The 26,376-nt window shown below is 46.1% G+C and overlaps 1 protein-coding gene across 3 annotated transcripts in view; it reads right to left on the reverse strand.

Annotated features, from left to right (window-relative positions):
* ATP11A (ATPase phospholipid transporting 11A) overlaps nucleotides 1-26,376 on the reverse strand; it is a 941,588-nt gene that overhangs the window by 404,518 nt on the left and 510,694 nt on the right. For all 3 annotated transcript variants that reach the window (XM_086934336.1, XM_086934337.1, XM_086934338.1), the window contains exons 8-10: nucleotides 22,220-22,270; nucleotides 21,588-21,652; nucleotides 20,031-20,112 (exon numbers count right to left, since the gene is read on the reverse strand). In XM_086934336.1, the coding sequence (XP_086790462.1) occupies nucleotides 20,031-20,112; nucleotides 21,588-21,652; nucleotides 22,220-22,270 (198 nt within the window). The remainder of the gene's footprint in view (nucleotides 1-20,030; nucleotides 20,113-21,587; nucleotides 21,653-22,219; nucleotides 22,271-26,376) is intronic.

Genomic DNA, 26,376 nt, shown 5'->3' on the forward strand with positions numbered 1-26,376 from the left:
GCCTTTCAGAGTTTAGCCTAAGACTGCTTTGTCCACGTTACCACTAGGATAACTGGTCTACAAGGTTGAATTACAACCAATCATCATAAGGGTTGCTTGGCATGGTACAAAGAGATCACTAGAATTAGTGAGCATTATATACCAGGCCAACTTCTCACAATAGCCAAGCCCAAATCTTCCTTTTTAATACTTCTAAGAAGGGCTCCAGGTTTTATGGTATTCATTTTTTTGACATTTCCATCTGTATTTATCCATATTTATTTTTCCCCCTTTTCTTCTGTATTTATCCAATTTTTAAGTCTCGCCTGAGCCAGCGCATTCGCTGCTCTGGTGAGACATTTAGTGAGTTGGCTTTTCAAAGTGCTACCACTCGCTTTGCTGGCCTCAAACTTGCGGTTCCGCACACAAGCAGGTGCGCAGCCGCCATCTGGCTTTCCTGCGGGACCCTTACAGCGCGCCTCGCTCTGCCCCTCCTCCACCACAGAGCGCATCCCCGAGATCGCGATCACTTTTGCTTTTACGGCCGCGCGGCCAATGCTTGTTAGTGAACGTTGTTCTGGGCCTCCTCTTGCGATTGCTATTCTTCTGGCAGCGAGCGCGATGTATTTTGAAGCCACCTTGAAGCATGCGTGAGCTGCATGTTAATATTGGGTCATCAAAGCGTCTGAAATGCTTTAGAAACAGTAATGTGTTTTTTTCCTGGACAGAGAGGGAACGCCTGGGCCCTCAAAGCCAATCTTTCAAATGGGGTTCAGCCATCAGAGTGCAAGTCACGGAGACGTGTGCCTTGAAAGTATGTACTGCGCCTGCATCCTATTCCAGTGACAGGCGATTGCTGTGAGCAATCGAAGATTTGGGGCACCTCGAAGAGAGCCCTCCACCAAAGCATAAACTCTTCAGCTTTTCATCTTCACCAGTGCTTGGCAATTGATTAAAAAAAAATTGGAGGTGTTTACTAGTGCCCCTGTGTGTATGTCTAGGGACCCCCGATTTCCACACTAACCAAGGATTATGCTGCGGCAAATATGAAAAACTGGCAACAGGCCAAAAGCAGAAATTTACATGGAGCTGTGCTGAACAGGACTGAACATTTGTTACGGCTAATGTTGGCCTGTCTGTCTCATCTGTCCTACAGTTTACATAAATTCCAAATAAAAAGTCTGGTTGCGTGTATTAGGAGGCTTTAGAATAAACAGGCACTGGTAATCCACTGTGCATGTTCCATCAAATACTTAAAAGCATCTTGGTTTCAAAGTGTAAGGGTGCTTTGAGAGTCCCCATTGAGTCACTCTCATTAGATCTATTCAGCAACCCCTGTATGTTCCAGTAAATTTTAGAATTACTACAAGCTCGCCTTTTACCCTCTTGACTATTCTACTCATTAGAGGTAAATGTCATGCACAATCGATTGCAGACGTAGTATGCTCAGGAGCTAATCACCCCTTCTTGTTGCGTTGGCTGACAAAAAAACTATCCATAAAACTACGCATGAAGTCAATCTGATTTATATTGCAGCTGTAGGTCAGGATTGAGGCATGGCACTTACTTAGTACTGAGAAACTCTTTGTCTCATTGCCAATGCCCATGTAGGCCGATTAGCGGAGTCGACACACACCACACGAACCGTTCCTGTTCAAAAGAGTTCCTTGTCTCATGAAAGGGTTGTTACAAGTTCCGTTAACTTCTTTAAAAGAGGCCAACATAGTTGGGCACTCTCTGCAGGCAGGCTGTCAGTTTTTCAGTTTTTCTGTCTGAATTGTATTGTGGTAATTGACTCTGTCGCAGCAATAACAGTTGCTTAACCCAATGGCTACAAGAGGACAGCAGTAGTTCATAAACATTGTTTTAACCCCAAATGCTCACGTGTGTTCTTCTTTTCTGTACTATTTTTTCACACTTTACTACATGCATTGTTGAAGTTTTTTACCTAGTCACTCCTACTTGTACTTCACAGTTTTAGTTTTTTTACTTCCTTCTGGAGGTTTTTGCGAGTACCTAGGGGCTTGTTACAGTGTCTGATCCACTTAAGTGGAGTCATCTGCTTTCATGTTGCCTTGCTGTCTTCGTGCTCCCTTTCCCACCTTCACAAACGTGGCCAGATTTCACCCCTCATGTATGGGGTGCAGTGACCCTACTCATTACGGCTCTTCCCTTTCTTAGCGCGCTTTGGTGCCACTGCTGCATTTCAAGACTGCACTACGTATTGGGCTTGTCCAACCGATACCCAGGATGTCACTGTAGCCCACATGGAAGGCGCTAATGTGTAACTGCATCAGACAGGCTCTTGTTTTATTTTTTCTGGTCACATGTGGCTAGCCGGGGTCGTAATATTTCATGTGGGGCAGTCCATCAAGACTTTCACTTTGTAGACAGGGATGGATTCTGGTTTCAAAATTCAGCCTCAAAAGGGAGGAGATATGATGATGCCCGAGCAGAACATGACCATCACAAGCTGCCAATCTTTAAACTTTGCTCCTGATTTTAATTAGGCCCTAATCCTAAAGTAATTTGGTATATTTTTGGAAATCAAGATTTCTTACCGTTGGCTGTCACCTAGTGCTTTGTGATGCCTCTTCATGGTGCTGACTCATCCTCGACTCCCACTCATTAAATTTGGCTTATTTCTGGACTCTGCTGGTTTGACTGTGGATGCACAGCAGTGATGGGTGATGTTAGTTCTGTCAGCATGAAGCCCCTGTGCAAGATTTGTTGAAGCAAAGGTCACGCTGTTGACCTTTTGTTTGGACTTCAGAAGTGAGGTGATGTGTAGGACTTCATCGGGAGAATTTCTGGTCTCCTTAATGTGATGCCAATTGTTATGAAAAAGGTACATTTTTGTACGAGACTAAATATAAACAATGGGAGAAGTAGGCAGTCATATCTCCTTTCACCCTGGCTGTCTTTTCTCCCACTTTCCAGGTAGAAATGCCACTCTCGCCAGTTTAAAAGGCCAGGCATGAATTTGGTCAGTGTGGGATCAGTAAACCTCAAGACCAAAGTCAGTTAAAATCCTTTGTCTGTTTCAGCATTAATGCTATCTGGTTTCAGACACTCCCACTGTGTTTAAAGCTAGTAACTTGGGTATCAATCCCAACTTTTGATCCTACCCCAGGCATAGACTACCAGGGACCTACCTTGAGTCTAATCCCTTTTGTCCAGCACTAAAACCACTGTTAGTGCACCCAAGGATTATGTTCAGTTATTTAGTTTTATTACCGTTTTCAGTCTCTAACTGTGCTTTTTGATTACTGATTGCTGCCTGGTATTGTCATTTGGGCTGAGCCTTATTGTCAAAGTAAAATGTGGGTAACACATGCTTTACTTCTAAGTCACAGCCTGCCAGTCCAGTGGTAAGGAGTTTAGTGACAGCCAGATCCTGTTACTAACATAGTATTCTTCAGTATTTTACAGAGCCATGGCAACTTACAACCATCAAGTAGGTTACTGAGTTAACTATAGCATTAAAGTATGAGCAAAAGCAACTACAGTTCCTTTCTTAATAAAGCATATTGATGATTGATACATCTGTCTCCAGATTCCTAACCTTTTGAATAATCCCAGGAGCCAGACTGGCTTAGGAAGCTTCTTAGCATTCATGCGCTGGTTGTTGGCTCGGTACCATTTGTAGAAGTGCTGGAAGTGGTACATTTGGGATGTGACAAAAACCATTTAGCAGTAACCTGGCACACTGAAGTCAGTTCCCATTTTTCATGTGCTCTTGGATGTAGATTTGGAGCTGCTGTTTGTGATTTCATTTCGAACAGACAATCTTTCTTTTGTACAGTGCTTAGGAATGTGACCCCCTTAAAGAAATCAGAATTCAAACCCTATGTGCCCTGCAGAGGACATATGTCCTTATTGGATCCTCACAATGTCTGCATGTTGTGCATTGGGCCGAAGTACATATCGAAGTTGTGGGAGCAATACAGTCACACGCACTCCACTGCCATTAAGGAGCATAAGGCCAACTTTCTTTATGGATCATAGGCGGAACAAGCATGGGGTTTGATGGCAGTCATGGTCAAGGATGGCCTCAAAGTCTGATTCCTCCCTATACATCGTGTTGATCCAACAAAGATTTAGATACCTCTCTGAGAATTGTCGCTTTTGGTGGAATGTGGAAAGTCTCACCACTATGTCCCTTGGTTTGGTGGCAGTAGCAGTAGTCTTTTGACCCACAAAGTGGCTGTCAGTGCTGATATTCTCGCCTTCGTTCATTTGCATATTTGTCCAAATGTGGAACAGACATAGACAATGATGGCTGTGATATCTGCTTCAGCTAGATATCTACTTCTCATATTGTCTGGGTGTCCTATTCTCTACATCGTCACATTTTGGTTTGAGGTTATCCATCTGTCATCAGTGTTTGAAGTCTAACTGCGAGTTCTGTGTGTCCTTGGGGAGCCGCCGTGTATGTCAGTCTTTAGTTCAACAACTCTTGTACCAATTTGGTCAATACGTTTTTGATGAACAGTATAGTCTCATTAATGCTTTCCCTTACGCTTTCTAACTCAATTCTCACAGGTTCTTGTAGCTAGGACTTGAAGCCACTCTTTGGAAGTGTAGAGTTGTCCTAGTAGAGGTTATCATCATTCTCCTTGGGTACCCACAACAGGTTTCCTTCATGCTTGCCTGTGCTGTACCAGAAAAGGTCTTTTTCTTTGTTTTGAGCTTTTGGAGGTCTGTTAGCCATTCAGAATAATGTTAGTACAATTATTCATCAGGAGTTTCACCTTGCTACTTAGTTAACTGTGCTACATTACCCTGGCCGCAGGTCACTGAAAACGGTTTGCCTCCTTTGAGTCTTTTATTAGTATATGGAAGGTTGTTTGAGTACTAGTAGTTTCGGGATCAAGCATTTAACATTGTAGGGTGCTCTCAAACTATTTTCCCCCTTCTCGTCCAGAGAAGCAACCTGCCTGGGCTCTACCGCTCTACCTCTCTCTCTACCTCTCTCTACCTCTCTCTCTAAACCTCTCTCTCTCTACCTCGCTCTCTCTCTCTCTCTCTACCTCTCTCTCTCTCTACACCTCTCTCTACCCCTCTCTCTACACACCTCTCTCTACATACCTCTCTCTCTCTACCTCTCTCTCTCTCTACACCTCTCTCTACCCCTCTCTCTACACACCTCTCTTTACATACCTCTCACTCTCTACACACCTCTCTCTCTCTCTCTCTCTCTCTACATCTCTCTCTTTCTCTCTCTCTCTCTCGCTCTCTACACCTCTCTCTCTCTACATCTCTCTCTCTCTATACACACCTCTCTCTCTCTACCTCTAAGTGGCAGCCGGAGCCTGATAGCACTGCTTGTCCTTAAAAAAAAAAGGCAATGGCATAGCCAATAGGTCTTGCCTTTGGGGCCTTATAAGTGTTTAACCATGCAACAGTTAATGTTGTTGCACCAAGGATATTGTGCTGCATAACTAAATACTTATAAGGTCCCAAAAGCGAGACATATTGGCTATGCTAATGCTTGTTATTTTGTGTTTTCTGTATACATGAAGTTGCAATGGGCTTTTTTCCACATGTAATTGATAAATATATTCTCACATTTAAATGTCCAAAACGTTTCAGCAGTATGCAGTACAATAGCATTACACCTGCACTGTAGAATAGCATAAATAACTGTAGATCTGCACTTAATTAAGCTTCATTTGGATATCTGTTGTCTTTTTTCGTCTCCCCTACCTCTCAATCTGTGCACCTACTAACCTGGCACTCGTGATTGACAATAGAAAAAAAAATCATACAAAGACCTATTTTCCATATTTTTCTGTATTTAAAAATAAATACAGACAGGCAAATAAATTGTTTTCTGTCCATATTAATTTGTAAACATTTGTAAAAACTGGAAGTGCTACTTCTAAGCCAACCCTAAGGCAGGCCTACTGAGCCCTAGAGAAGGGTGCATAATATTAAAAAGATGGACATGTAGATCTTAACTTTAAATGTCCTGACAGTAAAAACCCTGCATGTTGTTTTTACTGCGGAAAGGCTATAGTAGCCCCACTGGAAAATATAGAGTTACATGCTGACATCTCAGCAGTGCTAACTTATGAATTAGACTACTAATAATGATACTTCAAGGTATGCTCAATTGAATTTAATGTAAGTTTGCACAAGTGGCAACTTTATTAAAAAGCCACTTGCCCGCCCAATACTTTCCACTGACCGTTAATGGTTGCTGGCCACGAGACAGCCTTCTACTCTCCTGGGGAGAGGTGGGAACAGCTCTCAAGAAGAAACACAAAAGGACTGTTGGGAGAAGTGTGCCTTTTTTGCTGGCAGGAAGGCCAAACAGGGTGTGAGGTACAAAAGCTAGCTTTAAAGCGCAAGTCAACTTTGAAAGGTAAATGGTGGATACATATAAGGGGCTGCTTATTTGTTCTTGCATATAGGCTGGCATCAAGGTTAGACAGGGAGAGCCATTGTCAAACCGTGTTATTATGTGGGTGTTTTGCCCCCAAGTAGCCACACCTCTGGGGTGGGATAGGGAGCTCCACACACCAAGAGAAGGTGTCTGCCATCTTGGTCCCATATTCTGTGATAGCTAGATGCCACAATTCACAGGAAGTCATCACTAGGCATGAGGGGACCTAGTATCCCATTGGCTAGTAGTTGCCACATACCCAAAGGCACTAACTGGGTATAAAAGTGGCACCCAGACCCGACATCTGTTCTGAAGAGTGAGCTGTAGAAAGACTTCCCAGCGGTTCCCTGCAACCACTAAAAAGAGGCTGCACTAAGACTGGACTGCACTTGTTGCTCCTTGGGCTAGCAAAGCAAGGACTGTGCGTGTTGTGCTCTGCTCAAGGAAAAGACAGCCCTGAGTCTCAGACAGAAATGGTAACTCCAAGAGTCTGTTGGCAGACTACTGGGTCACAATCGCTGAAGTAGCCTGCCTTGGAGAGTTGGTAGCTAAAAAACGTCTGACCACCGAAATGCAGCCTGGAAGACTGAGTCATAACCCTCAAAGGTTATACCAGAGTCTGCTGGACCCGGGAGAGCCGTTGGAGTGCAATGTGTTCACCCTAATTGGAAGTTAATCCCCAGTTAAAGGGAATGGCTGGTTTCGCTGTAACCAGAGACCGGTAGCAACTGGTTTTTAGCAGGACTTCAACCGGACTTCGAGAGACATCAACCCCAGTGGCCAAAGTCGCTCCACTGTGGATTAAGCAGTAGCCCCAGAAAGACTCTCGTCATTGGATCCGCAACCTTCAGCATCCTGTAAGGTATCCCTTGTATGAGGACCACTCCCTCAAAGTCTAGGGCAGTTTGCCCACAAGGTCTGGAACGAGACTAGACACTAATTTGCATGCAAGGTAACTGTTCAACCAAGCCACTTTTGTCCGTGTAACTTGCTCCCTGTCGGAGTTCGCTGGCCAAAATAGTAGTTTAGAAAGTTATCAAAGCTTTCCAAAGTTTGATCACGAGCGCGGACCATTACAATAATTTATTGCATTCAATGAAAAAGCAATGATTTATGTTTCCATTAAAAATAAATATGTCAGGAACTCTCCAGTACATTTTTGTTGTTGAGGTGTCATTTTAAAGAAAAAAACACAACCTATGTTTATAAAATGATGTCGGAGTTCTACAGAGTCTTGTTTCTGTGTTATTCAGCTGTTTTGGTACTTCTTGATGCTTTACACTTGTTCCTTTTCAAGCCTGGCTGCTCTGAGCCACAGCTATCCAGGGTTGACCTAAGGTTTTTCAAATGAATCTGTCTGGACCCATTACAGGTAGTGAGTTTATTTAAAGGTGAAGTATCACAACCACCCAATATGATAAACTGCTTTTCTCACACATGTATTTTAAGTACAAAGATACTCAACCTAGCCAGGACATACTGTGAACTAATTCTCAGGCATCCAACAGCGGAGTACTCTCCTTTTAACGAAAATTCTAACTTTTGCAAAGTAACCAGTTTGTGATTAAAAAAATCATACATGCTTAGTCATTTTTAGGTCTCCCCTAGCGTTGCAGCGCATGAGCTGCTCGCTCTGCAAGGTCGATTGTCGCTGAGTTGATTTCAGAAGTGGAGTGGAAGCTCCGCCCATGCTTTTGATTGGCGCGCGTCATCCTTTATGGTAAACGCTGCCCTCCGATTGAAAGTGAGGCTATTTGGTGACTGCCCATCTCCTTTAGGCCCGCCCATCTGGACTAGATCGTTTGCTTGCGGCGTTCGGCTGTGTCCTTCTATTACTTGATAGGCACTTTCTTTTTGTCAGTCGTCCACGATGCGCGATACTGCAGCGCTATGCCCTCTAAATTGTTTATTTCTCTCTTTAACGAGCATGGGGCCCGCTAGGGACACCGCACTCACTTTACTGATTTATATTTTTGCGCGTCTTTCGCAGCGTCCACTTCAGGGACACTGCGCTCAGTGTTAAAGTTAAAAAAAAAAAAAAGCGCAGTGTCCTTCAAGCGGCGCAACCTCAGTTTTAAACTTACGCATTTGCAGTGCAATCGGACCTATTGCATTGTAAATGCTTATTATTGCTTTATTTTATGAGTTGCATAAACACAGCTAAAGCGGAAAGCCTTGGTTAAAGGCAATGCGGGCAGTACTGCCTAGTCAAAAACATTTACTGCTGTGTGCTCGGGCTCGCTCTCCACCGCAGCAGATGGCGCAAACATTCCAGCGATTCCTGTCTCGCGTGACTGCCGCCTCAAGAACCCATTCTGTCCCAACATAGATCAGAGATGTACGTCACGCGAGGCTCAGACATCCTGCACGACACTGGGGAAGAAGTGGTTAAAAAAAACACTCAAAGTGTAACAGGTGCAAGCCTGTCGGTGGAAGGGTTTTCTGACTGGTCTCATTTTCCGACGGCGTGACTTGGCAAAATTGTTGATGAACATTTCGCAAGAAGTGAGCTAAAAGCTCTGATAAATATAATTATAAACAGCAATAACTTCTCTTTTTGTATTAATAACACAGTGACTAATTTACTGGCTTTGCGACTATGAGATTATGGTCAAACACATTTCAGTGTGGAAATAAATGCGATGGATATGCTTCTGGTGTCAGTCTGTGGAGGGAGGGAGGACATTTACCTTGAACTGAGGTAAACTGGCCCTCCCCGCCCTGAACTCTGCTCTTGAATTACCATCCTTGAATGAAAGCACTTGTCAGTCCTTTATTAATTTTACTCATATTTTAGTTGCCACCTGCTGCTCCATCTTTGCATTTCCGATTTTATTTTTTTAAACAATCACTGGCAAAGCCAATAGGTCTCGCCTATGAGACTAGAGCTTTTGGCTTTGTCAGTGTTTAGATATGTGGTACAGCAGCGCAACTGTCCTGCAGCATGGTTTAAGGAACCATTGGTACAGCCATTAGATTGTGCCTACGAGAACTGTCGGCTTTGGCAATATGTCCATATCACTCAGGGGCACCACCACATCACTCGGGGACACCACCACATCACTCGGGGACACCACCACATCACTCGGGAACACTACCACATCACTCGGGAACACCACCACATCACTCGGGAACACCACCACATCACTCGGGGACACCACCACATCACTCGGGGACACCACCACATCACTCGGGGACACCACCACCACATCACTCGGGGACACCACCACATCACTCGGGACACCACCACATCACTCGGGCACACCACCACATCACTCGGGGACACCACCACATCACTCGGGGACACCACCACATCCCTCTGGGACACCACCACATCACTTGGGAACACCACCACACCACTCGGGGACACCACCACATCACTCGGGGACACCACCACATCACTCAGCCCAACCACATCATCACTACCAAAAAGCATTGCCATAGCCAATAGGACTCGCATTAGGAAAGTGTAAGCTATTGGCTTTGTGAATAACAATGCTATTAATTTATATATTTTCAAAGCCAACACATTAAAAAAAGTTGTCATTTACAATACCAATAGCTCACACTTTCCTAATGCGAGACCTATTGCATTGCAAATGCTTGTTTTTACATTTTCACCAACTGCTGTACAACATGGCAAAAAACATGAGCAAAGTAAAAAAAAAAAACAGTATGAGGCAGCCAGCGCTTGCTGGGTCATAGAACTTGCTTTTATCGGGGGTGGGGGGTAACGGCAATACAGAGGGAGGGTTATGGGGGGCAATAGAGACAGAGGGTGTGGGGTAAAAAACCGCTATGACAGCCAGCGCTAGCTAAATTAAATGCGTACACTTACAATATATGTGTGTGTGCCGGTTAGCACATATGTATGTTTGTTATGCTGCAGACAGCTTCTGGGTGTACACTGTGAGATGAGTATCTAATGATCAGTCTCGCTGCTCACTGGATTAGTGCATCCATTTTAGTTATCTGTGCTAAACCGTATGGTCACAGATTAGGATTTTGGTGGTTTCACTCAGTATGTTATCCTTCTGAAGTCGATAAATTGAATACCATGGAGTTGGGTATCACTAAACAAGACACCCAGTGCCAACATACCTGTGAAGAACACTGCATTAAAAGTTCATGTAATGTGTGATGCTGCTTGTGTTGTATAGTGCAAGTGGCGTTTGATACTTGCTTTACAACACTCTATCCGCACTATGGTTATGTATTCACAGTTATCTCAGTGTATTGGGGGCTTGCTTACTCTATAAAACAGCTAGGCTTGGCGCTGGGGAAGTAACCCTTCAATACGCAGTGGGACTGTTCCTAAATGTGATTACATGCGTATGTATGCCAGTTCTTTGGTGCTGTTGAGTTTATTTCGTTTTGTTGTCTGCGTTAGTGTCTGGTAATCTGTGAGTGTGCATACGATGTCTGTGCACACAGAATGCAGGACAATATCCTCTTGATGAAAATTGTCTGCGTTCTTAAATATACACAGTTGTTTTATGCGGGTGTCAGAGTACGGTGACATTGCAGTTTTAGTCGCGCTCCATTCGCCCCCGAAATAAAACACACATTTGCCTAACCTCTGGGCCCCCCTTCTCTCAGCTGCGCAGACTTGTCACAGAGGCACTCTGATCAGAAGCCCTGCATCCTGCCCACTCTCTTGGCTGCAATAATGAGCGTGTTCAGTGTAATTATAAATGCAAGCTATATGCAAATTATTATGCAAGTACACTGATTTACAAAGTTTTCGGAGAGGCAGCTTTCTCTGACTGCTTAGTGTGTAGAATTTCTGTGTGGCTAGCAATGCTTTGCCACTGCCCCAAGTGTTTACACTAGCAGGAACCATGCTGGCACTGTGGGTGTATCTGCCATTGCCAGTGCACAGTGGGTGTTTGATTTACACAGTCACGATAACCAATTCCAATTCCAAAAATTCTTTATTTCGGCCACATAGGCCATAAAAAGTGTGGCTCACTGGTTAGAGCAGGCAGACCTTGAAGCAGAGGTCAGACCCGGTACCAGGGTTCGATTCCCGACGCGGCAGGGTGTTGAGCTCAAATGTCCACGGACTCGATAATTCTCGCTTCGGTGCCTGACCTAATCATGGGTTCACACTATGCAACTCTGGGCATTAAGCTTGCTTAATCTCCACAACGGCCCCCCTGTGGCGGGATGCCTGGCTTTCACCTTGGGGATGCCCTGTAGGGGCTATCTCACAGGGAAAAACCAGGACGGGTTCCCAAGGCAAGCCCGGAGATACCCCTTCGGGGGTCGATTCTGGCGCTATATAAGAAATGCAATAATAATAATAATAATAAAAGATGCAATAAAATACAGTACATATATTTAACACAATATTTACATATAAAAAGTTCTACTGGGCCCGCATGGGGTAGGAAATACATGGTAGTACCAGTTCAGGGGGACATTTTCTTCCTTATTATCCATGCTGCCATTAGGAATTTTGAAACAGCAAAGACAATATGGCCCAGGGTGTTAGTTTTCATGACCCTGTATGCCTGTAAGTATTTCCTGAAGCCCAGGTTCCGACACAACGGTGCTATCCAGCGCTTCCTGGGACTCTGGTAAGCGTGGCAAACAAACATTATGTGTAGGTCATCTTCATCCTGAGTTTTACAGCAGGGGCAAAGTTTGTCACCCCCTGTGGACCATTTATGAGTGAATACTTTGGTGGGGAGTGTACCAAACCTCCATTGCAGGAACAGTTTCCTCGCCAAAAGAGGAAAAATAAAATCCATAAAAGGTTCAAAAACATAAGAATTTTTGGATTCCATAAAACGTCCCGTCAAGGTGCCACTATTATGAGCATTATCCATGTCGGCAAGATTTTTGTTTTTATAGAGCTGGGCGAGAGTTTTGCGCGTAATCCTTTGGCAGCCCTGAGCTGGATCATCCCATAAGTCTGGCAAGTTCAAACTAAACAGTTCCGACTTGATAAAAGCCAGCCAGGGAATTTTGCTGCTAGCATTCAGCCTCAATACATGAATAAGGTCCTGTCTGTAATGATACAGTTCCTCTGTGGTCCATATCCGGTGTCAAAACTTCACGGGTTTCGACAGGAGATCTTCAGCAATGGAGGGAAAGCCCAAGTCTAGTCTTAAGGGGAGGAGTGGCGTACCTTGCGGGAGAGCAAGTAAGCGTCTCAAAAAACTATTTTCCACAGCTGCCAGAACCTTCCCTGCTTTGTGTCCCCACAACTCACTACCATACATGGCTGCTGCCTTCGCTTGGGATCTGTATGTTTCCAGGGCCGGGCTTACAGGCTTAAAGGTGGACTTATTAGCCACCTTCAGGAGTGCGCCCGATAGCTGGGATAGTTTCAGCCTGGATCTCGCTATCTGGCAGTCCCATGCTAAGTTTTCTTGTAGTGTTACCCCCAGATATATAAAGGTCGAGACCCTCTCAAGACTAACTTCCCCCAGTTTAGGATTGGGTCTAGTTTTGGTAGGGGGGTTGAAGATCATGAACTTAGTTTTTTCCGTGTTCACCTCCAGCCCATGTTGACGACAGAAAAGGCCAAAACCATTCACAATCCTCTGAATCCCCATGGGGGATTTGGAAAGCAGGAGGGTATCGTCAGAAAACATAATTGCTGGGACCCTCCTGCCTGCCAAAAGCGGGGCATCATTGTCCTTAACAGTGTCAAGGTGTTGAATGACTCTGTTAATGAAAAGACAGAACAGGGTCGGCGCCAGGACACAGCCCTGTCTGACTCCTCGACGGACCGGGAATTTGCCCGAGAGCTTACCATCCCTCCCACACCTCACTTGTGCATAGTTGTTCTCATGCAACCTGATGATAATACTAAGGAGGTGGGGGGGTACTCCTAGCTTTTGCAGAACCTCCCATAGTTTCCCTCTAGGGACTAGATCAAAGGCTGACCTCAGATCCACGAAGACCATGTACAGTCTTCCTCCCTCTAACGTTACCGTCTTCCAATATAGAAGAAGAAGGCGGAAGATCTGGTCCATGGTCGACGTGTTCTTTCTGAAGCCAGCCTGGAGGGGGCTCATGATGTCATTGTCCTCCACCCAGTCCAGGAGATGGTTAAGGATAAGGCGCGCAAAAAGCTTTTGGGGTACATCTATTAGGCTAATAGGCCTGTAGTTGGCGGGGAGCAGAGTGGATCCCTTCTTGTGGATCGGAACAATCTCTGCCCCCAGCCACGACCCGGGGATTGCCATACCTCCTAGAATGGCATTGAAAAGGATGAGAAGGTATGGACCCCAGATGTCCGGGTGATGCCTGAACAGATCCCCGGGTAACCTATCCAGACCTGGCGCCTTCCCCAATGATAAATGCTTCAGGGCTGTCTCCACTTCCCCCAGGGATAGTCCCATGTCAGGGTCCTGTGGGCCTAAGGGCGCTAACAGGGCTGTATCAGGGCAGGAGTTAGTATCTTGGTAAAGTGCCCCAAAGTGGGCCTCCCAAACCTCGGGGGCAATGTTGGGTTCAACTGCTTTTTTAAGTTCCCCTATCCCATTATTTACAAGGGCCCAGAATTTCCGGGAGTCCCTGACTTTTAGGGCATCATGAAGATCCTGCCAGTGGTTCCAGTCCCACTCGGTCCTAGCAGTCGCCATCACTGCTTTATAATGTTTCCTAAGGTCACGTACCTTGGCCTTATTTGACCCCTCTTTTATTGCAGCAATAAGCTCAGATTTTGCTGCCCTACAAGAGGAGGTATACCAGGTGGGAACATGGGTCTTTTTCTTTCGGATTGGCACCACCGGGTGAAATACCTCAGCCAAATCCCTCACTAGATCCTGATGTATGTTACCCAGTTTCTCATTATATTCTGAGGTTCTTGGTACATTTAGAAGTACGTCCACCTCCTGAACCTTGGGAGTGCCAACTCGTATAGCTTATTGATGGCCTCTTCTGAACTCACAAGCTTTCCCCACTTAACCCGGCGCCTGTTAGTTGTAAGGAGCAATTCCCCCGTGTCTCCCCCTCCATTTTCTACGGATGTGCCCGCTAGATGCAGGGGCCACTGGATGTTTAAGCAAAGGGCATTGTGGTCACTATCTGACCAATTTATTACCCTAAAGTCGAGGACTTTGGGCCAAAGTGTAATATCTAACATGATATAATCTAGCCTCGACTCATGGCCCCTTCTATTGAAAGTACACACTGAGGGGGTATCGGAAGGGGTACAACCATTACAAGCCCTCAGTGTGTAGTTCAGGGTAAGGGACATAAGTTGTATTGCTAGGGGGGACCAGGCTTTGGGGTGAGGGGAAGACGAGGGTGGGACCCCCCAGTAGTCATCCTCGGCCGTGAGGGCACCCTCCAGTAGGCCTTCCAGAGGTTCAAAGTGGCAATTGAAGTCTCCTCCAAGCACCACCTTGAAATCTCCCGGGAGTTGACCCAGGAAGGAGGACAGAGCGTTTAGGGTCGGTGATTCATTTGGCGCGGCAACTGGTCGCGAGTAGACATTAACAATAGCCCATGGTGGTTTGCCAGGCCATGTGAGCCGAACACACTGAATGTCCTGCGAGAACGTATGCACCTGTTCCGCCTGGCACCCAGTGTGACTCGCAATCCAGATTGCTAAGCCACCTGACGGCCTCCCCCTCCCACTCCATTTGGCAGGGATTTCGAATATTTCAAACCCTCTCCTAGTTTGGGTGTCCCTCGCCCATGTTTCCTGAAAAAGGAGGATGTCACTGCTACCTACTAGATGATCCCACTCCGGTGTGCCTTCCTTATTTGCAATTCATGCCACATTCCAGGAGACGATTCTCAAACCCTGATCTGGTGGTAGAGAACCTTGACCTCCAGTAGGAGGTTGCGCAATGACTGTGGATGGGTGAGTGTCTGGCAAAGCAGTAATGCAAACCGCGATGGCGGATGGGCCAGCCAACTCCGCCACCCCGGGTTGCAGGATATGGTCAGTCCCGATGTTAGGTGGAGGCCCCTGTTGACCCAGACTATCACCCGTGATAAGCGTTCGATCTTTAGCGGTATCCTGCGGACCATGTTCAGTTACAGGGGCTGTACTCACTCCCACCCGACTTTGCACCTCATCCACCATCTTCCCAGGGCTAAGAGAAGTCTCCCCGGTTTGTGGTCAGTCGACCTGATCTAGACAGGAAAATCTATTATGATGTATAAAATTGGCCTGGGCAGGTGGTAAGTAGTGCCTTGGTCTGTAACGTGAGCCATCTACAGCAAAGCCTACTCTGGTCCACCCCTTCTCCCCCCCTACCTCTGTATTGCTAACATTTGGGTAGAAGTGTGAAAGGGGTACTAATTCATTATTGGACTTGTCAGGCCTTACAAGCCAGTTGCAGATGTAGTTGGCAACGTGGGGGCTTTTGAAACTTATAATGATACAATCCCCTGCCCTATTCTTTGGAGTAAGGCCAATCCATGGGATCCTCCTAACCATCAAGACCTCGCCTTTCAGGTTAGGGGGCAGCGGCCTATTAATACTAAGCCAGCTTATCACCTTATTGCGTAAAGAGTCTTGAGGCTCCCTCATATCACCAGTTAACTCAGGTACTCCCACCATAATTGCCGTGTATGGGACTGCTTCTGGGGGCAGATTGACCACCCTGCGCCTGTCAAGAGGGGGAGTGATACCATCAGTGGGGCCATTGGTAGAGTTCACTACTCCCCCTGGTTGTGGTGCAGGAGGTTGCTTAGATCTCCTGGGGGCCGGGACAGGAGGCCTAGGTGCTGAAGGTGGCAAAGGGTGCGTCTGGGGAACAGACGCACCGTCTGTGCTCAGCAGTACCGTATTGGAGCCCTGGGACGGTGCAGAGGACAACGGTCTATTCCCAGATGGAACCCGTGGGGCTGCAGGAGCATTTATCGCATCTGTGGCTGACCCAGGACTTTTCCTTATGTGACTGTTTTCCAAGGCCTTCAGTCTAATCTCTATGGCGTCCAATTTGGCTGAGATGGGAATTAGCAAATTCTTCATGATGGCTGTGAGTGAATTGATTATTGTGTCAGTGCTATTAGAAGTTGCCCCGCCAAAGATAAATGGGCCCGAGTGCAATGGTAGGGCAGCGGGAGCTGGAGAGCCCATGTGATCCGACCTAGACCCTGACAAAATGAGATCAGGGGAGGCGGAAATGTCTGTACTATCAACCTGATTTGGCTCTATTGTATCAACTTTGGCCCTCTTTGCCTTCTTTGGTTTCCTGGACCTTTTCCTTTTTGGAGGCTGTTCCACTCCACTGCCTGCAGGCTCTGTGAGCAGGGCGGCCTGGCCTGCTTCTTGCAAGTCTATTCCCATAATTTCCGGAATGGCAGGATGGTCAGAGATCCCAGATGCCCGGGAGGAGTTCCTATCCCTCTGCGTTAGAGGAGTTCTTAACTGCTGAAGGACCGACTCAATGGTCTGATCAATACTGTCCATTAATGACATATGGGTGGCATCCAGTGGAATGGGTGTGCTAGCATCTGTTGAAAAAGTATCCCCCTGATCCAGAAACACGCTTTCCGGACCCATCTCGAGGTGCGCTTCTGTGACTGACTGACATTTGCTAGCTTGGATACTCGCCTTTGGGAAGAATTTTTCCAAAGTACTTAGACCTTGTTGGGCGGACTTACTCCGTGAAGTTCTAGTCGCCATTATGGAGTATGTGGAGAGGGGCTAAGGGGCAGGGAGCGTCAGAGGGGTGGCCCGGTCCGGTCTCTGCCGGCCTCTAACGGCCTAGAACGGCCCGCTCTTTGCCCGGTCTTCGCCCCGGGGATCGCCCCGCGCGCGTCCCGCGATGCGCGTACCCAAGTGCTCCTAAGTATAGCAGGGGGGCGTGGCACTGGGAGGGGGCGCGGCGCGGCGGGAAGAGGAACCAGCTGGCGGTGATGTAAGGAATGCTGGTCCTCGCAGTCCCACTCGCCGCGCCTCTCACCTACACTGCGGCCGGGTTCAGCTGATGAATTGCCCCACTAGCGCGTTGGCTCCCAGCTACTCCTGTAGCGAGCTTGGCTTAACAATGGACAGGCTTTCTGACTCGAGCGGCACCTGCGGAGCGGGGGCCGCGAGAGGTAATGAGCGTTTTCCAGGCAGGGGGGCGTGGCACTGGGAGGGGGCGCGGCGCGGCGGGAAGAGGAACCAGCTGGCGGTGATGTAAGGAATGCTGGTCCTCGCAGTCCCGCTCGCCGCGCCTCTCACCTCCACTGCGGCCGGGTTCAGCTGATGAATTGCCCCACTAGCGCGTTGGCTCCCAGCTACTCCTGTAGCGAGCTTGGCTTAACAATGGACAGGCTTTCTGACTCGAGCGGCACCCGGGGAGCGGGGGCCGCGAGAGGTAATGAGCGTTTTCCAGGCAGGGGGGCGTGGCACTGGGAGGGGGCGCGGCGCGGCGGGAAGAGGAACCAGCTGGCGGTGATGTAAGGAATGCTGGTCCTCGCAGTCCCGCTCGCCGCGCCTCTCACCTCCACTGCGGCCGGGTTCAGCTGATGAATTGCCCCACTAGCGCGTTGGCTCCCAGCTACTCCTGTAGCGAGCTTGGCTTCACAATGGACAGGCTTTCTGACTCGAGCGGCACCCCGCATACAGTGGGCGTGCGAACATGATGGTGCATAGAGTCACGGCACAAATCAGTTTGTGCTTGTGAGTTAACACCTCTCTATCCCTCTGTGAATAATGTGTATATAACTGTGTATAACACCAGGTGTGTGTACCTGTCATTGCGGGGCACACTGGGTGCTTGATTTGCACCCATTCAGAATACCTGCATGCACTGGGTTTGAAAACGCAAGAGTGCATACAGTCCAGACACTGGCACAAACTAGATTTGTGTTAGTGAGTTAACAGTTAACACCTCTCTAGTTCTGTACACACTGTGTGTCTATGCAACATGCACACACTGGGTGTGTGTCTGAGAGGGTGTGAACAGAGCCAGAAGATTTGCTCACAGTAGGGGTGTGTAGACAGTCAAATAAATTACGAACAGCAGGCGTATGTCAGTCAGAGTGTACTGACTAAGTTCTGTTCATACTAAGTAGGTGCCTGAGTGTACGCCATCTCAACACTGCACTGGTTGGGAGTATACATGCAGCCACAACAGTGGCATAAATGTAGGTGGGTGCACAGTGCTGATATACTTACAAGCACTGGGTGTGTCAGCAAGGGTCCCTCGGCCCTTATTTGCATTACACCGGATGTGTGTCTAATTTTGCACTATCCTGCCTCTACCCACATTATGTGCCAACGGGACAGAGGGTGAGCACTGCTTACACCTACATTTGTAGAGCGGATGAGGTGACCATCTATGCCACTCTTTGGAAACACATTTCTTGATTCTAGTATACATTTTTTGGAAGTTGAGTAATCCCATTTGAAGGCTTCTTTGTCCTCTCAATAATTATTGATGTTCTGCGTGGTATTTAGCTGTGCACGATGGCACGAAAGTAAGCCATTAAGACCTAGTGTAGCATTTGTACTCGCTATACATCCTCCAGCACAAATTCCTATGTATAGACAACAGCACAGACTTCACCCCGTACACACCGTATACCTCCAATCCGCAACACAGTTTTCCACATGTTGCCACAGAATTTCACAGCACACTACATAATTCAACTCCACAACATGTCAAAACTCAACACACAATACCATCCCACATAATTAACTCCATAACTCACAATCTAACTATACATCATTCCATTACACTTAATGCTATTTAATTACTCTCCACATAATTCTACAGCGCACCATGCCACATAATACCACAATTCCACACCACACAATTCCATACCACACAAAATCCACTAAAACAATTCAATACAACCCATCTCTCCCTCGCACTTCCACCAAACCTATCATCTCTCCACAACTCACCCACTGCCCTCTTCTCTCCCTCACACTCCCAAAACCCCCTCTCATCCCGCAATCCCACTGCCCCCTCCCTCATTCTCTATCTTCTTTGTATACATCCTGCTGATACACAATGCCTTCCTGAACCTCCTCGGGCTGTGCACAAGCTCAACTTTCGCCTCCCCCGGTGCCCCTTCCACATGTCCCTCTCTCACTCTTTCTCTCATGCCATCTCTCACCACTCTCTATCACTCGCTCACGCACTCTGCCCGCCCCTCTCATGTGGTTCAGTTAAGGTCTTCGAGCACAATATCTTCCCTGTGCCTTTTCAAGGTTTTCGTCCCCCAATCGCACGCTCTCCTCCTCCTCCTGGGGTGTTTTCTGCATATATACACACTCCCTCTTTATATGTCTGCAGCCTGTTCTCCCCTTCTTCCTCTCTTTCCCACACACTCTTTCTGCTCCTCTGTCTAGTGTTCATTCACCACTTTGTGCACAAACTACCTATCCCGCTCTGTCTTCTTGTCTATCTATTCTCTACACCTCTCACCCCTATCTATTCACCATGCCACATAAATCAACAACATAAATACACTACACACCGCACAATACCACCCCACACAATTCCACAACTAACAATTTCAATCCAACCCACACATTTCCACTCCACACCACAGACAATTACAACACTCCAAACAAAAACACACAGGTAAAAGACATTACCATTTACAACACCAAGAGCTCTAACTCTCGCAAATGCGAAACCTATTGCATTGCAAATGCTTGTTAAATTATAAGCAGCTAAAATAAATTCATGGCATATATTTTAAGGCCCCACAGAGAAAAAAACAAGATAAACTTTACTTTTCAACAGCGGATCGCTTCTGTGATTTTGACTGGTAATTTAATGCCATCTTGGTTTCCATGCCAGTGTATGTAGCCACACCTACGAGAAAAACAATGTAAAGTTTTTTTAAAAAAAGCAATTTTACAAATACATCATCCAAGACATCTAAAGCCAGTGGCACAGCAAAGTGGGCAAGGTAATAAATGCAACAAGGAAAAAAAAGGAACAAGCTGATGCGCCATCCCACCTTGCTCTCCCTCCCCTCTCCCTGATCATGAAGTTAGGGTGCTAAGAGAAGTTCACAAACCAGGGCGTGCAAATTGCATGCCAACAGGTTTGCTAACTTTCTTAAAATTGTACTGAAATTAAAGTACTAATAAGTTGCATCACTAAAAAGATATGTTAAAACTCCTGCCTTGCGAATATTAAGGAGATAGGCTGCAGTTTGCGAACCTCTATGAATGGGTGCACGTACTGAGACTAAGGCCTGCAAACGGCAGAAAGCGTATTACCCTGTGTCCACATTCTATCTATCTATCTATCTATCTATCTATCTATCTATCTATCTATCTATCTATCTATCTATCTATCTATCTATCTATATATTTTTTTTTAGAGAGTTTGTGTGCCCGACAGGGACAGGTGCTATATATATTTTTTCCAGCAGAAAAGACATCAGCGTAGCATGCAGTTGTCCTCCCCAACGTTACCTCACATGACTCCCAAAGAGATATTTGCGAATCAGTCATGTGTCCACCCCTCAACACAAAGCTCTGTAACTGATAAACGGTCTGCAGCAGCTGCAAATGTGGTCACAAAGCATTTATACATTTCACTGCGACTCACAATAAGAATGGCACGTCATTTGCAAGCCACCACCTGACTGTGATTTGGAAAAGGTTGTAGATCTACTTTTGTGAGTCAGATTTTTTTCTTCAACTTGTAAAAAGGGTTTGCTACATTTCAAACCACTAATTTGGGGTCGGTCGTAAATCCTGTTTTATTGGAATGAAAGGGTTTGTAGCCTCAAAGTATCATACACTGGGCCCGAAAAAGAGTATAATTGGTTTGCAATGTGCCACTGTTACTTGTCACAGCCTATACCCAGAGATAAACGCTTTCATCTCAACAGGAAATCCTTTATGGAATGACACCCACATCCACGTCATGCAGCAGCCAGGACAACGCCACGAGAAATATTACCCACCCACACCGTCCAATAATTTAGCCTCGACTGGCTGGAGCACAGCCTCTGCTATGGTAAGCATGATAAACGTCACAGCTGTCTTATCTTCTCTCTATTTTGTTCTTATTCCTTTATCGCGCCAATAAAGGCCTCTCGCGCACACTTTATCGCGGCGGGCAGCAGTCATTATGTTGATGTGAGGTTAGCAACAAGTCAATACTGATAGTCTTATCTTGGAGCTGCCAATGGCAGTGGGCCCGGATCCAAACTATAACAAAAGACACGAACAAAGGAAACGTCTGGCAACGTGATCTGTCCCTTTCCATTCGCCCGTTTGCCCGCCCTGACCCACCCATGTCTTTATGATTCATTAAAATATTATATTTACCAAATATTCTCTCTGTGTTCTTTAACGTAGCACCTCTGAGCAGCAGATTTTCAGATCCTAAAGGCCTGGCAGGTGAGAAAGAGCAAACCAGACGTTTATTTGTCAAAAGGTTAAGTTGTGGAATTAAAGATAACAAGAAGCATAAACAATTAGAAAATCGGACATTTCTTGCACACCCGACTTTTTACAATATAATGGGAAACACTCAGGTTTGGTAGGTCTTACAACACAGGTACGATCCAAAATGTACACAGTTTTAGTTCACTAAATGGGTTGTTCCCCAAACGTTTGTCATTTTGTCCTTAGATTCTCAGGTTAATCTAGTTCAGTGTGCCCTCCATTTTGGGCATAGCGTTTCAGTTGCCATCGTCGCATGGGACAACCTTCTTCCCATTTTGGGGATCTAATAGATAAGCTAAACTCCTATTTCTACCTCGGGAGATATGCCTCTCCTGAACCTCAGAGAGACTTGGTAACGTGAACACATGCACATGGACTTAACAACGGGTATCCTGACTTCCTGTAGCTACCTTTATTGAAAACGTTAATAAAAACAAAGTGAAACAAATACACGTGTGCCAAAAAGGAGCACATGAAACCAACATTTTTTTAAATCAAAAAGAATCTCTTACCTTGCAGCAGTCTCATCTCGCTCCTTGTAAATGTTGATTCTGCCAACAAACCTGCAAAGCAAATACATTTCAAAAACATGTATTTTAGTTTAGTGGTAATAAACAGTGTTTTTATCAATTTGAGTAAACGGTCACAGCCTTCATGAAAATCCATTTCTACAAAGCCACAATCTGCACAGAACTACAGTCTCACCAAATCGTTTCATAAAACCTAAAGGAAGGCCTGACACTTAGTCATATGGGCTGCAATAAGTTAATGTGGGCTTCAGCTGCTGCCTAGGATTGGTTTTGTTGCAAATCTCTCTCAACTAACTTAACTCCAAATGTACGAATAACAAGCATTTACAATGCAACGGTCTCGCCTTTGCAAAAGTTAGAGCTATTGGCATTGTAAATGACAACATTTTAATTTATGTGTTGGTTTTGAAAACAGATAAATAAATGGCATTGTCATTTACAATGCCAATAGATTAATCTCTCGCAAATGCGAGACCTATTGCATTTGCACCCACACACACACACACATACAGAGCCACACACACACAGCCACACACACACAGCCACACACACAGAGCCACACACACACATAGATGTGGTGGATGTGGTGGATGTGGTGGTGGTGGATGTGGTGGTTGATGAGGTTGTGGTGGATGTGGTGTTGGGGATGTGGTGGTGGATGTGGTGGTGGTGGATGTGGTGGTGGTGGTGGATGTGGTGGTAGTGGTGGGTGTGTTGGTGGACGTGGTAGTGGTGGGTGTGGATGTGGTGGAAGAGGTGGTGGTAGTGGTGGATGTGGTGGTTGTGGATGTGGTGGTGGATGTGGTGGTGGTGGATGTGGATGTGGTGGTGGTGGGTGTGGTGGTGGATGTGGTTGTGGTGGTGGTGGATGTGGTGGATGTGGTGGTGGATGATGTGGTGGATGATGTGGTGGATGATGTGGTGGATGTGGTGGTGGTGGATATGGTGGTGCTGGATGTGGTGGTGGTGGATGTGGTGGTGGTGGATGTGGTGGTGGTGGATGTGGTGGTGGATGTGGTGGTGTTGGATGTGGTGGTGTTGGATGTGGTGGTGTTGGATGTGGTGGTGGTGGATGTGGTGGTGGTGGATGTGGTGGTGGTGGTGGTGGATGTGGTGGTGGTAGATGTGGTGGTGGTGGATGTGGCCCTGTCCTTAGCTTCTGGTCTCCTGTGATACATTTTTTACCAGTGTAATAGTTGGTCAGGTTATGGGCTCACTAGGTGTTTGTGTTATGTTTACCACATCATGGCTTATACTGAAAAGACTAGCCTGTGTTAAAATAAAAATTACATGTGTTTTATTTAATTTATTTATTTAGATTTATGGAGCGCGTTATCACCTGGGGGTCTCTAAGCGCTTGTCCAGAGGTACACACAGAATATTCACAGGGCAAAGCAACCTTAAAACGAGCCCCATGCCTCCCGGAAGAGCACAGTTTTGAGCATCTTCCTGAAAGGCAGGAGGCTTGGTTCCTTGCGCAGATGTATTGGCAAGTTGTTCCAGGCCACTGGGATCGCATTTGAAAAAGCACGCCCGCCCATGGTAGCTAGTCTAAAGCGTGGGCGGAACAGAAGAGTGGCATCGGTTGAACGGAGGGCCCTACTGGGGATATATGAAACCAAACGCGCTTTGATGTAGTTTGGCGCGTTTGCAGCCAGGGTAGCATACGCAATAAAGGAGTTACATGTGTCCTCCTCGGTTTTTTAAAGACCAATCTGGCTGCATCATTCACGACTGTTTGTAGCCTAGTCAACTGGTGCCGGGAAAGACCAGCGTACAGTGAGTTACCATAGTCTAAGCGCAACAAAATCATGGCTGATACGGCGCGCCTCAGAGTTGCTGGAGACAGAAGTTGAGCGATTTTCCGGAGTTGTCTCAAAAGGCCTACACACGTTCCGACGACTGAAGATACTTGTTTCATCATAGGCAGTTTGCCATCTATGTGGATACCCAAACTTTTCACAGCTACTGCCGGTTCTGGAAACGTCCCTAATTCCTTCGGCCAGAATAGATCGTTCCAAGGGCTACCAGAGATAGTAATTGGCAGCACCTCTGTTTTATCTGGGTTTATTTTTAAAGAATTAGCTGACATCCAGTTGACCGTGTATTTCAAGATGTTCTGCAGTCTAGCATGTGCACCGGGTGAATCCTCAATTTGAATGACATTCTGGGTGTCATCTGCATAATTATAAATTTGGCATTCCATCTGGTTTAATGCCGAAATCAGTGGCTGCAGATACACATTAAAAAGGAGAGGTGAGAGTGCCGATCCTTGCGGCACTCCACACAAAATAACTGCTGATGCTGAGACCAGTAGTAACAACAAGAGAGAGAGGGAAGACGGGACACCCTCAGTCCCCCAGGCAATTCTAGGTAAACAACAAGAGCGTGTCAAAAAATAACACACAAAATTAGCACCGGTTCAGAGATGAAGATCTTCCTATAAGGTTCGCATTGGAAGTCTTGCAGGGGATTATTGGAAGCCCTCACTCACCACACCCTGGGTGGTGACATGCTTCATCATCGGGCCCACCAGGAGAAGCCGAATGCTTCCCTGGTGTGCTACAACGCCAGGTTACTGCGGAGCAGGTTTTTGTGACAGTGATGTGAAAAGGATATGTGAAGTTAAAATTGTCAGAAGCTGTACCAGAAAAAAAATGTATTCAACGGTCAGCCTGACAAGGTTAAAATATGTGTGGAGAAATGTGCCAATTAATGTATTGGTTATTTCCACTCAAGGTGGGGTCGACATGTTTCAGCCCTTATGTGTATAGTTACTGGGCTTTCTTCAGGACCATGTATTTTGTGTACCTCGGCGGTGTGGGCGCGCTAAGGTCCACCCTACCAGAGGACGTCAAAGTTAAAATTCAATGTGTAAAAATGGTGCAAAAAAGTGAACAAACCATCAAGTAATGGGGATTACCTCTGTTTAAGAGTAACCTGTATAGCCTGGAATAAGCAAAGACATACAAACACAAAAGACAAACAAATAGTTAGAGGAATCTCAACATTGTAGTTGTCTGGAAGAATTACTCTCTGGACGTGCTATGGCTAGTCAAAAAGACGTGACCGTTTGTGCCATACATGCTATTTTAAGATCATGAAATGATGCTTTTAGCATGCGAAATGGCAAGAAAATTAGTCCGATAAACTATCAGACTGTGGTAGTAACTATAGTGAATTTACGATCAATTGGCCAGACGGTAGAGGCCCGTGGGAGTTTGTATACCTTAAAGGTATTGGTTACCAGGTAGCCACTGTTTACAAAGTAACAAGATATTCTCACCAACTGCTTTGACAAACAAGAAGTAGTATTCCTAGATCTAGTCATTATGGTGAGAGGAACTAATCTCAAAACCCGAACGCATTACAAACCCACAGCAAAAAACAACCTGCTAGAGTTCTCCAGCTTTCACCCTAGGCCTCTCAGGGAAAACCTTCCCTATGGCCAGTACCTGAGGATTCGGCGTAATTGCAGTGACACTAGTGACTACAAAACACAAGCAAACAAACTTACTGTAAAACTGAAATCAAGAGGATACCCTACCAAAATTCTCAACAAAGGCAATCAAAGAGCTAGAAGTCAACCACGTGAAGCATTACTGGAAGAAATCACAAGAGAACCAACCAGCATACCCCTCACATGTGTTACAACTTACAGCAGTTTATCGGATGCCATGAAAAAATCGGTGAATAAACACTGGAGCATCATTAACAGCAATAAAAGGTCGTGGGAGAAACCACTGTTTTCTTTTAAGAAAGGCAGGAGTCTCAAAGACTCCCTAGGGCACACAAGACCTGACTCCAGAGTGTCCAATACACCAATTGAAAGATCGATCACAGATGCCTGGGGTCTACCCCCTGTAACCGGACACTATCCATGTGCAAACTGCAGCGTGTGTCATTTGACAACACCCTCTAAACAACTTTCATTGGAACCTGGAAAAACATGGGAACAAAGGACACACAGCAATTGTAATTCTAATAACGTGATCTACCTTATCACATGTCCTATCTCAAAAAGATACATGGGCATGACCACCCGTAAGGTTAAAACACGTATTTGCGAACATCGTAGCAACATTAGATGTCGCAACACAGCTACCAAAATGAGTGAGCATTTCCTACAGGAAAATCAC

Source organism: Lissotriton vulgaris, chromosome 8 (assembly GCF_964263255.1).
Source record: "Lissotriton vulgaris chromosome 8, aLisVul1.2, whole genome shotgun sequence".
Taxonomy (NCBI): Eukaryota; Metazoa; Chordata; class Amphibia; order Caudata; family Salamandridae; genus Lissotriton; species Lissotriton vulgaris.